Source organism: Myotis lucifugus, unplaced genomic scaffold (assembly GCF_000147115.1).
Source record: "Myotis lucifugus unplaced genomic scaffold, Myoluc2.0 scaffold_7, whole genome shotgun sequence".
Classification (NCBI taxonomy): Eukaryota; Metazoa; Chordata; class Mammalia; order Chiroptera; family Vespertilionidae; genus Myotis; species Myotis lucifugus.
The window spans coordinates 3780097-3794644 of NW_005871055.1; the positions used below are offsets into that span (position 1 = coordinate 3780097).

The 14548-nt window shown below is 36.5% G+C and overlaps 1 protein-coding gene across 1 annotated transcript in view; it reads left to right on the forward strand.

The window, feature by feature from the left end:
- The window catches only part of FAM216B (family with sequence similarity 216 member B), a 14373-nt gene extending 6710 nt beyond the window's left edge, over positions 1 to 7663 (forward strand). Inside the window, exon 3 of the mRNA XM_023749081.1 lies at positions 7479 to 7663. Within this exon, the coding sequence (XP_023604849.1) occupies positions 7479 to 7663 (185 nt within the window). The remainder of the gene's footprint in view (positions 1 to 7478) is intronic.
- Positions 7664 to 14548: the final 6885 nt, after the last annotated feature.

Here is a 14548-nt window from a genome sequence, read left to right on the forward strand (position 1 = left end):
GCAGTGCTGAAGTAAATACTAAGGTGGCGGAATGCGCGCAGCGCGGGCTGGTGGCTGAGGGCGCGGTTGTCTGTTTCAATCCGGAGGGAGCCTCAGACTCTGAGCTCCAGATCCGGGCGAGTCTCTAGGTACCCAGACTCAAACGGGAGAAGCGGGACTGTCTGGCTTCGGTCCCTCCGAGGTTTGCAGTGGTTGCTGGGACAGAGAGGCAGAGCCCCTGGGGACGGACTGAGAGCAGCCATAACTGCTTCCTCCTCCACCCTGTTGATCCCGTGGGACCCGCCCCGCCCAAGCCCTGCACAGAGCCATTTGCCGGATAGCCTCAGGCAAAGGCTAGATTAGCACCTCCCTAGAGGACAGAAGTTCTCCCACTGCAAACACAGCTGATTCTCACAGCCAGTTGGCCTGGAGGTCAAGTAGTAATTACCTACAACAATTAAGGCTTGACTACAACAAGACTGCTCACAGAGACCACAAGGGGGTGCACCAAGAGTGTCTACCTCAGGTAATTGGGACACTTAACACGGAAAGCCACTCTATTGACACAGCGAAGCATAAAAAAATGCCAAGACAAAGAAACAGACCACAAAGGACAGAACCGGAGGAAAGCAGGCTACTGGATATAGAATTCAAAACCACACTTTTGAGGTCTCTCAAGAGGCATCTAGAGTCTGTCGATAAACTTGATGAGATGTACAGGAAATCTAATGAGACCCTCGATGGTGTGATAAAGGACCAACTAGAAAGTAAGCATACACTGACTGAAATAAAGAATATTATACAGACTCCCAACAGCAGACAAGAGGAGCGCAAGAATCAAGTCAAAGATTTGAAATGCGAGGAAGCAAAAAACATCCAACCGGAAAAGCAATATGAAAAAAGAATCCGAAAGTGTGAAGATAGTCTAAGGAGCCTCTGGGACAACTACAAGCTTACCAACATCAGAATTATAGGGGTGCCAGAAGATGAGAGAGAGCAAGATATTAAAAACCTGTTTGAAGAAATAATGGCAGAAAACTTCCCCTACCTGGTGAAAGAAAGAGACTTACAAGTCCAGGAAGCGCAGAGAACCCCAAACAAAAGGAATCCAAAGAGGACCACACCAAGACACATCATAATTAAAATGCCAAGAGCAAAAGACAAAGAGAGAATCTTAAAAGCAGCAAGAGAAAGAAACTCAGTTACCTACAAGGGAATACCCATACGACTGTCAGCTGATTTCTCAATAGAAACTTTGCAGGCCAGAAGGGAGTGGCAAGAAATATTCAAAGTGATGAATAGCAAGAACCTACAACCAAGAGTACTTTATCCAGCAAAGCTATCATTCAGAATTGAAGGTCAGATAAAGAGCTTCACAGATAAGGAAAAGCTAAAGGAGTTCATCACCACCAAACCAGTATTATATGAAATGCTGAAAGGTATCCTTTAAGAAGAGGAAGAAGAAAAAGGTAAAGATACAAATTGTGAACAACAAATACGCATCTATCAACAAGTGAATCTAAGAATCAAGTGAATAAATAATCTGATGAACAGAATGAACTGGTGATTATAATAGAATCAGGGACATAGAAAGGGAATGGACTGACTATGCTTGGGGGGGAAAGGGGTGTAGGAGATGTGGGAAGAGACTGGACAAAAATCATGCACCTATGGATGAGGACAGTGGGTGGGGAGTGAGGGCGGAGGGTGGGGTGGGAACTGGGAGGAGGGGAGTTATGGGGGGAAAAAAGAGGAACAAATGTAATAATATGAACAATAAAGATTTAATTATTAAAAAAAAGCATTATCATTTAGTTAATTTATTATTTTTTATTTTTTATTGAAAAATGTTTGGGTTACGTTGGTTAAAAAATTTATATACATCATCTGTATATTGTCTTGTATGTTCACCACTCGAAGGCATGTCTCTTTCCATTACCATTTATCCCCACTTTATCCTCTCATACCTCCCACCACCACCTTTCCCTGTGGTAGTCACCACACTGTTGTCTGTGTCTATGAGGTTTTTGTTTGTTTGTTTGTCTTTCATTTAACTCCAACTTTTTTACCCAGACCCCAAACCACCCTCCCTTCTGACAGCTGTAAGTCTGTTCTCTGTATCTATGAGTCTCTATTTTGTTTGTTTGTATGTTTGTTTGTTTTATTCATTAGATTCCATATAAATGAAATCATATGGTATTTGTTTTCTCTGACTGGCTTATTTCACTTAGCATAATACTCTCCAGGTCCATCCATGATGTTGCAAAGGGCAAGATTTCCTTCTTTTTTACCAACAAGTAGTCTTGATGGACACTTGGGCTGTTTGCAAAACTTGGCTATTGTAAATAACACTGCAATGAACACAAGGATGCATATATTTTTTCATATTAGTGTTTTGGGTTTCTTTAGCTATATTCTGAAAAATGGAATCACTGGGTCATAAGGCTGTGAAGGAAAACCCCTATTCTGTAAAACTACTGTTTGGAATTCTCTGCTATTCTTTGGACGGCCTCTTATTCTGAAAAAAATAACTTTGCTTTCTAGCCTGCTTGAATAATGGGGGAGATAAACTTAGCTGTCTGACCTTGTAGGCCAGAGACTGGATACACCCAATGCCATGCCAGGTGCATTTTTTAATTGGATAGAACTGTGTAGTTTTCAAGGCCGCCACCAGCAAGCACACAAAGGGCTGGCTCTTCCATAAAAAGGGAAGTTCTGCTGGTAGCTTTGCTTAGAATTTGGATTCATTTCCCTAAGCCCACCTCGGTGAATAAAGTGTAACTCCAAACTCTCAGAGCGTAGTTTGGTTCTTGTCCGGTTTTTCTGTAACAAGGCAGTTCCAAGTTTTAATGTAACTCCACACTGCTTTCCACAGTAGCTGCACCAATCTGCATTCTCACCAACAGTGTCTGAGGGTTCCCTTTTCTCCACATCCTCATCAACAATTTGTGTTGATTTATTGATGATAGCCATTCTGACATATGTGAGGTAATCTCATTTCCGTTTTAATTTGCATTTGTATGATGATAATGACTTGAGCAACTTTTCATATGTCTATTGGCCATCTGTATGTCCTCCTTAGAGACGTGTCTATTTAGGTCCTTTGCCAATTTTTAAAATTGGTTTGTTTGTGTTGGAGGGATATTAACCCCTTATCAGATGTATCATTGTTGAGTATGTTCTCCCCTTTAGTGGGTAGTCTTTTCATGCTGTAGATGCTTTCCTCTGCTGTGCAAAAGTGATATAGTCCCATTAATTTATTTTTATTTTTGTTTCTCTTACCCAAGGAGATATGCTGGAAAAATAATGCTATGAGAAATATATAAGATTTTTCTGCCTATGTTTTCTTCTAGGATTTTTATAATTTCTAGTCTTATATTTAAGTCTTTAATCCATTTTGAGTTTATTCTTGTGTGTGGTGAAGGAAGGTGGTCTAGTTTCATTTCTTTTGCGTGTATCTGTCCAATTTCCCAACACCAATTATTGAATAAACTGTCTTTACCCCATTATATGTTCTTGCTTCCTTTTTCAAATGTTAATTGACCATAAAGGTTTGGGTTTATTTCTAGGCACTCTATTCTATTCTGTTGATCTATATGTCTGATTTCAAGCCAGTACCATGCTGTTTGATTAAGATGGCATTGTAGTATAGTCATATCAGGTGGCATAATTCCTCCAACTTTGTTCTTTTTTTTTTCTCCAGGTTGCTGTGGCTATTCGTTTTTTTCTTTTGTGGTTCCATATACATTTTTGGAATTTCTTATCCAGTTCTGTGATATATGTCATTGGTATCTTGATAAGAATTGTATTGAATCTATAGATTGTTTTGGGTAGTATGAACATTTTAATTATGTTAATTCTTTTTATTCATGTAATGGTATATGCTCCCACTTACTTATATTTTCTTCAATTTTATTCTTCATTACAAGTGTTTTACGTCCTTGGTTAAGTTTATTCCTAGGTATTTCTTTGATGCAATTGTAAATGGAGTTATTTTCTTTGTTTCCCTTTTTGATAGCTCATTAGTGGTGTATACAAATGGAACTGATTTCTGGATATTTATTTTGTATTCTGCTACTTTACTGAATTCATTTATGAACTCTAATCATTTTTAGATAGAATCTTTAAGGTTCTCTATATAGATATCATGTCTTCTGCAAATAATGAGAGTTTTACTTCTTCCATTCTAATTTGAATGCCTGTGATTTCTTCTACTTTCTGAGAGCTGTGGCTATGACTTCTAGTACTATGTTGAATAAGAGTGGTGAAAGCAGACATCCTGTTTTTTTCCCATTTTTAAGTGAAATGCTTTTAGTTTTACCTGTTGAGTATGATATTAGCTGTGTGTTTGTCATATGTGACCTTTATTATGTTGAAGTATTTTCCCTCTCTTCCCACTTTGATGAGAGTTTTTATCATAGATGGGTACTGGATTTTATAAAATGTTTTTCTCCATCTATTGATATGATCAAGTTGTTTTTATCCTTCATTTTGTTTATGTAGCATATCACATTATTGATTTGTGGATATTGTACCAAACTTGACTCTCTAGAATAAATCCCACTTGATCATGGTGTCTGATCATTTTGATGTATAGCTGGATCTGGTTTGCTAATATTTTGTTGAGGATTTTAGCATCTATGTTCATGAGATATATTGGCCTATATAATATTTTTCTTTGTGGTGTCTTTATCTGGTTTTGGAATTAGGATAACACTGGCTTCATTGAATCAGCTTGAGAGTCTTCCTTCTTCTTGAACTTTTTGGAATAGTTTGAGAAGAATAGATGTTAGTTCTTCTTGAATATTTGGGAAAATTTACCTGTGAAACCATTCAGCCCAGGACTTTTGTTTAAAGAGTTTGTTTGTTTTATATTATTCCTTGATTTTTTTAGTTGTCACTGGTTAATTCAGATTTTCTGATTCTTCCTGAGTCACTTTTAGAAGTTTGTATGTTTCTAGGAATTTCACCATTTCATCCAAATTGTCCAATTTGTTGGCATATAGTTATTCGTAATATTTTCTTACAATTCCTGTGGAATCAGTTGTTACTTCTCCTCTTTCATTTCTGATTTATTTATTTATTTGTTTGGGCCCTCTCTCTTTTTTTCTTCATGAGTCTGGTTAAAGGTGTGTCAATCTTATCTTTTCAAAGAACCAGCTCTTGGTTCCCTTGATCTTTAAAATTGTTGGTTTTCGTTTGTTTTTTTCTCAATTTTGTTTATTTCTTCTCTGGTCTTTATATATTTGTCCCTTCTACTCACTTTGGACTTTGTTAGTTGTTCTTTCTCTAGTTCCTTTAAGTGTAAAGTTATATATTTTTTGAGATTTTTCTTGTTCAGGTAGGCCCATATTGCCAAGAATGTCCCTCTTAAAAATACTTTTGCTGTGACCCATAGATTTTGGGTGGTTGTGTTCTCAATTTTATTTGTTTCAAAATCAAAAGATATTCTTCCTTAATCTCATGGTTAATCTGTTCATTGTTTAGTAACATGTTATTTAGCCTCCATGTCTTCGTGTGTTTTTCAGGTGTGGTTTTTTTTTTGTGTGTGTTTTTGTTTTTGTTTTTTTCCTGTGATTGATTTTTAGTTTCATACCACTATGGTCAGAGAAGATGCTTGATATGATTTCAATCTTTTTAAATGTATTGAGACTTGTTTTGTGTCCTAACATGTGGTCTATCGTATAATATGCTCCATGTGCACTTGAAAAGAATGTATATTCTGCTGCCTTGGGGTGAAATGCTCTGAAGATATCTATTCAATCCATCTGATCTAGTGTGACTGTTAAGGCCACTGTTTCCTTGTTGGTTTTTTTCTGGAAGATCTATCCATTGATATCAGATTGCTAACGTTTTTTACTATGACCATTGATTTCTCCTTTTATGTCCATCAAGATTTGCTTTATATATTTAGGTGCTCATATGTTGGGTGCATAAATGTTTACAAGATTATATTGTCTTGTTGGATTTCTACTTCTATCATTACGTAGTAACCTTCCTTATCTCTTATGTAACCTGTTTTAAAGTTTATTTTGTTCAATATAAGCATTGCTACTCCAGATTTTTAAAATTTCCATCTACATTAAAATATTTTAAAAGCATTATTAAAAGTGGTCTTAGCCAGATGATTGTGTGGGTGGTTTGCAGAATGAATTTTTAACATTGTTAAAATATGGGTACTACCCAAAGTAATCTACAGATTCAATGTAATCCCTATTAAAATACTGATAGCATATTTCACAGATCTAGAACAAATATCCCAAAAATTTATATTGAACCAAAAAGGACCCTAAATAGCCTCAGCATTCTTGGGAAAGAAAAACAAAGTTGGAGGGATCACAATACCAGATATCAAGTTATACTACAAAGGCATAAATAATCAAAGCAGCCTGGTATTGGCAAAAGAACAGGCATATAAATCAGAGACCCCAGAAATTAACTCACACCAATACAGTCAATTAATATTTGACCAAGGAGGCAAGAGCATACAATGGAGAATAGATAATTTCTTCAAAAATGGTTTTGGGAAAATTAGACAGGTACGTGCAAAAAAAAAAAAAACAAAAAAAAAGAAAGAAAGAAAGAAAGAAAGAAAGAAAGAAAGAAAGAAAGAAAGAAAAAAGAAACTAGACCACTAACTTACACCATACACAAGAATAAACTCAAAATGGATAAAAGACTTAAATGTAAGTTGTGAAACTATAAAAATCCTAGTAGAAAACATAGTTGGTAAAATCTCAGACATCTCATGTAGCAGTTTTTACACCAATACGTCTTCTAGGGCAAGGGAAACAAAGGGAAAAAAAAAATGGGACTACATCAAAATTAAAAGCTTCTACATAGCAAAAGAAACCATCAACAAAATGAAAAGAAAACTCATTGTGTGGGAGAACATATTCAACAATGGTACATCTGAAAGAGGTTAGTGTTTTTGTTTTTAATTAAATTTTATTGGGGTGACATTAGTCATCATGAACATATAGGTTTCATGTGTGGATCACTAATTTACAAAATCTGTACATAGGGCCATATGCCCACCACCCAAAGTCAAATCTTCTCCTGTCATCTCATATTTGGACCCTTTTCTCCCCACTCCCTCCCTGACAACCACCACACTGCTGTTTGTGTTCATAAGTTTCAGTTTTATATTTCACATATGAGTGAAATCATATAGTACTTAGCTTTTTTTGTCTGACATTTCATTTCGCATAATGTTCTCAAGGTCCATCCATGTTGTTGTAAATGACGCTATTTCATCCTTTCTTATGGCTGAGTAGTACTCCATTGTGTATATATAGTACATCTTCTTTATCTAGTCTTCTATCACAGGGCACTTTGGCTGTTTCCAAGTCTTGGCCACTGTGAATAATGCTGCACTGAACTTAGGGGTGCATATATCATTTTGTGAATCTGTGAATATTTGCAGTGTTGTTTGCTTATTTGTTTTGTGAAATTGTTGACCTTAGAGTTTCTCTCACTTCCCTTCCTGCCCCCTCCAGGTTATATAACACAAAAGGAGGCCTTGGCTTGTGCTGCTGTACTTAGAGATTCAACCAGGAAAGCCTCGGCCAAGGGAGCTCCTCAAAGAACCATCTCCGGAAGGGCTTCGGTCATGACAAGAACATGTCTATCAGCACTCCCTGTGTCTGTGGTTCCACCCAGGACCAAAAGCGCAGGGCTCTGATCCTTTGGGAACCATGGCTTTCACAGCTCTAACAGGCAGTTTGCTCATGTACCCTGGCATCTAGTGAGTGCTTAGTGTGTATTTGTTGAATGAGCATAAATAAAAACTTGTAATACAAAACCACAAATAAAAATAATCTTTCTTCCATGCACATACATTTTACCAGTGAGAAAAAGTTGAGAGGTTTAATGGAGCTAAGAGTAAATAAGCCTTTCACTCCACATATAATTTATAGAGTAGAATGACTTTTGAAGCTTCAAAGTAAAAGCTTCTTTTGAATTAGAACTTCCCAGAGAAGTCCCAAGAACAGTGAAAGGGGGAAAGTCATCAGAAGGTGCCAGATCTTCTATCACTGGGTGACCATCCCCTGAAAGCTACCCACTGCACATATTGAAAATACCCAAACAACACAGAGTTAGCACTGAGCATGCAGGGCTTCCGAAGCCATATCTTCACAGCCACAACTGGACTGTGCATTTCCATGTCTCTCTTCTTCCCCGTCAAGCAACAGCAATCAACTTGGCCCCAAATCTTCTGGATCTTGCCTGACTCAACAATCCCTTAGAATTATCTTGAAACTTAGACTTATCAACCTTCTACATCTGAGTTCATTCTATATACTGTAATTGACCTTCGCAAGAGAATTCAGGCACACATCTCCCCCATGCGAATCAAGATACACTCACGCAGAAAAAGGAATAACTCCAAAGCACAAATTTTAAGTCTATTTTTTCCACGGCCTTGATGGTTTTAAATAAAGCACATAAGACTATATAAACAAGCAAAAAATGAGATAACAACTGATTCTTTGAAAAGATAAACAAAACTGACAAACCCTTAACCAGACTCATTAAGAAAAAAGAGGACCCAAATAAATAAATCAGAAATGAAAGAGAAGTAACAACTGATATCACAAAAATGCAAAAGATTGTAAGAAAATATTATGAACAACTATATGCCAATAAATTGGACAATCTGGATGAAATGGATAAATTCATAGAAACATACAAACTTCCAAAATTGACTCAGGAAGAATTATAAAATCTGAATAATACAACTACAACTTTAAAAAATCAAAACAGTAATTTAAAAAAAGTCCTGGACTTCACAGGTAAATTTTTCCAAACATTTAAGTACTAATACCTATTCTTCTCAAACTATTCCAAAAAGTTCAAGAAGAGGGAAGACTCCCAAGCTGATTCTATGAAGCCAGAGTTATCCTAATTCCAAAACCAGATAAAGACACCACAAAGAAAAAAAATTATAGGTCATATACCTCATGAACATAGATGCTAAAATCCTTAATAAAATATTAGCAAACCAGATCCAGCAATACATTAAAATGATCATATGCCATGATCAAGTGGGATTTATTCTGGAGAATCAAGAACAATCGCCACAAATCAATAATGTGATATGCCACTTAAACAAAATGAAGGATAAAAATAACTTGATCATATCAATAGATGCAGAAAAGCATTTTATAAAATCCAGTACCCATCTATGATAAAAACACTCATCAAAGTGGGTAGGAGAGAACATACCTCAACATAATATAGGCCATATATGACAAACCCACAGCCAACATCATACTCAATGGGCAAAATCTAAAATTGTTTTCTTAATATCTGGAATAGACAAGGGTGTCTGCTTTCACCACTCTTATTAAACATAGTCCTAGCTAGCTGTCAGACAAGGCATCTAAATCAGAAATGGAGAAGCAAAAATGACATGATACTTATGTAGAGAACTCCAAAGATTCCAGCAAAAAACTACTAGAGTTGGCAAATGAATTCAGTAAAGTAGCAGGATACAAAATAAATATCTACAAATCAGTTGCATTTGTATACACCAATATTGAACTATCAGAAAGGAAAACAACCCCATTTACAATTGTATAAAAAAGCACTCCTAGGAATAAAATTAACCAAGGATATCAAAGACCTATATGTGGAAAACTATAAGACAATGAAGAATTAAATTGAAGAAGATACAAATAAGTGAAAGTATATACTGTGTTCATGAATAAAAAGAATTAACATCATTAAGATGTGCATACTACTTAAAGCAATCTATGGATTCAATACAATTCCTATCAAGATACCAATGACATATTTCACAGGACTAGAAAAATATTCCAAAAATGTATATGGAACCACAAAAGACCACAGCACTCTGGAGAAAGAACAAAGTTAGAGGAATTATGCTACTTGATATCAGATTATACTACAATGCCATAGTAATCAAAACAGCATGGCACTGGCATGAAAACAGACATACAGATCAATGGAACAGAATAGACAGCCCAGAAATAAACCCATGCCTTTATGGTCAATTAATATTTGAGAAGGGAGGCAAGAACATACAATGGGGTAATGACAGTTTATTCAATAAATGGAACTGGGGACATTGGACAGGTACCTGCAAAAAATAAATCTGGACCACCTTCTTACACCACACATAAGAATAAACTCATAATGGATTAAAGACTTAAATGTAAGACTCAAATCCATAAAAATCCTAGAAGTAAGCATAGGCAGTTAAATCTAGGACATTTCTCATAGCAACATTTTTTTCTGATATGTCTCCTAGGACAAGAAAAACAAACAAACAGAATAAACAAATGGGACTACATAAACCTCACTGATGATCATGACCATCTCTCTGTAACCATTAACATAGAAAATATAAAAGTTGTCATGAGATTTTGAAAACTTCTAATACTGGTTCTGAGACCTTATCTGAGTTTTCTTTAGGAAAAACAAGAGGATGGTTGGCCAACTTCAAGTCTGACAGTAAGATGTGGGAAAGCCAATGCTGACCTCACTAGGTTCATTCACTTAATCATAAAGAATCTTCTTCTTAGAGGGAAGGGGGATAGGGAGAGAAGGAAGGGATTAACCAAAGAGCTTATATGCATGTATGCATAACCCATGGACACAGATAGTAATGCAGTGAAGGCCTGGGGGGTGAGGGTGAGACATCTGTAATGTGCGGAGGGAGAGACATAATTTAAAAAAAATTGTCTTGACTTCTACATATGCTGGCCCTGACTCAGATACTCTAATAGCTTTACAATTCTAAGTTAAGAATCATTAGGTAGACTTAAAAGAACAAAATATCAAATGGCACAGGGTGAGCTGTAAGGCAGCCCTCCTAAGGAACAGAGGTGGTGGCACAACAAAATTGGCCCATTCTGACCTCCCATTCTTTCCATGATGGGGCTTTTATCCCTTTAAACTTCTAGCATGCACTTTTATCTTAGACTTCTTTATTATTGTCACAGATATATGCTGTGTAAACTTTAGCTAGTGTTGCAGGATATCAAAGAGGTCACTTATGATTCTGAGCTGCATCCCTGAATCCCAAATCTCAGAAGCAACTTCTTTCTGATAGAAGATTTAAAAGCTAATTGGCAGGTGATGTCACAGGCCCATAAGAAGGACAAATAGGTCTCAATTGGCCCAGAGTTCCACCTGTTGACTCTCCCATCAGAAAAGATAACGCCCTTCCTCTTAAGCCCCAGACCAAAACTTATAAAGAATATGATTGATTATGGTGCCAGAAGAAAGATGCTCATGTGAGAGACACTGAGAAAGATGATCAATGGGGAAGCAAGGACAGTCTGTTACTTTTAGGGAAATCTACTACTTTGATCTATTGGAGACTATATTGCTTGCTTTCACAATGTCAATAAACATCATCAGAAAGTTCTTGAGATCAGTGACCATTTCACTTGAAATTACTAGAACCTGGAATAGTGTCTGGTCTGTGGTAGTTAATCAATAAAACTAGTTGAATAATAATAAAATGTTCAAAGACTCTGCAATTCAGACTGTCGTCTGAGTTTGTGATATTATTCCAGGGTTCCAGGAAGTCACAGCTATTGATGAAAATTACCAGTAATTTATCAAGAACAGGTGACAGGAGTAGTTCATCTCAGTTGCAGACCATAGGGGTGCATTGTCTGCCAATAATTTAAAAACAATAATAAAGCTAAAAGTTGGTCATCTCCACAAGCCAGCAATGATTCCAAATAATATCAGTGATAAAATACTCCTTTCCCCAAAATATTTTGTTGGTCTAAGTTCTAAACAAATGTGGAGGTTACTATTGAATTTTAATAGTCCATATTTTATTCTTTATGGAAAGTAATTCTGGGAACTCCCAACCTATACACTATCAGCTCACAGATCTCCAACCATTGTGGTACTATATATTCTTGCATTTAAACAATAGATTTGAAATGAATAATGAATATCATGATTGCAAAAACAAGAAGTAGAACTTTACTGCAATTCTTTATTTTATGTGGCCACTTAGCATTTTTATTTTTCATACAATTTTATTGAGGTATAATTTATATGCAACAAATGTACTTAACTAAAGTTCAATGAGTCTTGTCAAATGTGTATAGTCATGTCACCACTACCACGATCATGATATAGAATGTTTCCATTACTCAAAAAATTTCCTTGTGTCCTTTTGTAGAAAATTTTCTTCCCCCAGGGAAATCACTGATTTTCTTTCTATCACTATAGTTTTGCCTTTCTAGAATTTTACATAATTGAAACAATATTATATAGTCTTTTGTAGTCTTGCTTCTCTCACCTATCATGGCACAACTGTGGTTCAATATGTTGCAATACAGGGTGGGCAAAAGTAAATTTATGGTTGTTCATGTGGGAAATAATACAATAATTGATAAATATAAGAATAAATTCTGTTTTGCGTACGTATAACAGTAAGCCTACTTTTGCCCCACCCTGTTTTAGTAGTTTGTTCCTTTTCATTGCCAAGTAGCACTTCATTGTATAGATATATCATAGTTTGCTTATCCACTTACTAATTGATGAACATTTGGATTGTTTAACTTTGGACTATTACTGATAAAGCTGCTATAAACATTTTAATGTAAGCATTTGTCTGAGTTTTTATTTCTCTTAGATAGATACCTAGAAGTACAATTATTGACTCATATGGTAGATTTAGGTTTAACTTTATAAGATACTGCTTTAGTGTTTTCCAAAGTGGCCACACCATTTTACATTCCCACTAGCAATTATAAAGTTCTAGTTATTCTACATCCTTGCAATATCAGACATTTCCTTTCTTTCCTTTTTTTTGTATTCTAGTGACTGTGGCTGCTGAGCAGGAGTAAACTTGGATAGGTGGAAAATATTGCCACTATTAATTATAGTCACCTTACTTGGAACCATGGCAAATTTCAGGGAAGGTGATCATGATAAACTGGGGGTTGCAATGGCAAAAATCTTGGAAATTTAACAGAATTTTCAAAATGTAGTAATCAACCTTGATAAGGCAACTGTCTAGCTTATTTTGGGGGGGAGGAAGGATTTTAAAGAGGTGAAGAAGAAAAGAAACAGCGTCTGCAGGAGGAACCACCCCTGGACAGAGCTGTTATGTGGGTTCAGTATGTCCTTAGTAACTTCTCACAACCAACAGATAACCATCCCCCCGCCCCCCCAAATCTCTATGTATTTTATTAGTTATCTATTGTTGCATAAAAAGTTCCTCTGAAACTTAGTGACTTAAAACAATGTTGACTGTCTTACAGTTTCTGTGGTCAGGAATCTGAGCATGGCTTAGCTGGGGCTTCTGACTCAAGGTTTCTTATAGACCACAGTCAAAATGTCAGCTTGATTACGGTGGTCTCATCTGTAGATTCAAATAGAGAAGAATCCATTTCCAAGCTCACTCTTACACTTGTTGGCAGAATTTAGTTCCTTGGGGACTATTGGACTAAGTGTTCAGTGCCTTACTGGCTGTTGTCTGGTGGTCACCTTCAGTTCCCTGCCACATAGGCCTCTCAATAGGGCAGCTCATACATGGGGATTTGCTTCATCAAAGTTAGAAATCAAAAGAGAGATAGAGAGAGGTGAAAGTCACAGCTTTTCATAACCTAATCTTGGAAGTGACATCCATCATCTTTGCTATGTTCTACTCATTAGAAACAAGTCACTAGGTCCAACCCACACACAACAGTAGTGGATTTCCCAAGGGAATAAATAGCAGAAGGTGGGGATCATTGGGAGCCATTTCAGAAGCTATCTACCAAAGTCACAACTAAGGTAAGAAGAGTAAGGCACCTAGGGTGCAAAAAGGAAGGAAACACTCATTATTGCATGACTTTGAGAGTGAACCCAATGCAGTCCCTCCCTAGATACCTCATTCCTGCACTTTAGTCTTGTCCTGCTGTCTGCCATAAGCATCCAACCCCCTGTGCTGACTTCGAATCACCTTCTCTGGGATCCCTGCCTCAACACCCAGTCTGAGCCTGTCTCCTCAGACACCTGTCCCATGCTGACCACATTCTCCTTGCCATAGCCCTCTTTTCAAACTTAGTTCTTTTGTGTTCCAATCCTCCAACAGCTGTTAGGGGAAAATTATTTCAGATAAGCCTAAAACATTTAATAATTGATATCTAGTTCATATATAATCTATATAGAAAGAGCAATATCTATCAAAATACAATTCATATATCAGGTTCACTGAGGATGCTTAAGGGAAATGCAAGCTATTGGGTCCCCTCCTAGACCCAGGGCACTAGAATCTGAGGGGTAGCATCCCAGGTGATACTTGCATTTTCTAAAGTGTGACAACCATTTGCATTTAAGGAATGATTCAGTAGTCATGATGCTTTAACCCTAATAAGATGAATTTCTGTTTGGCAACTTTGGCCAAAATTTTGGAGCAAAGACGTCATGATGGAGTGGTTATTGGGGTAGAAGAAGTATCTCCTTAATAATGTTCAATAACCCATGTAAATATACTGCTTATTGTTCTTATTCCAAGCTAGGTCAAACCAATGATTTGTTAAAACAGTACTTGAATCTACTAAAATGATTTATTTTTCCTAGACTT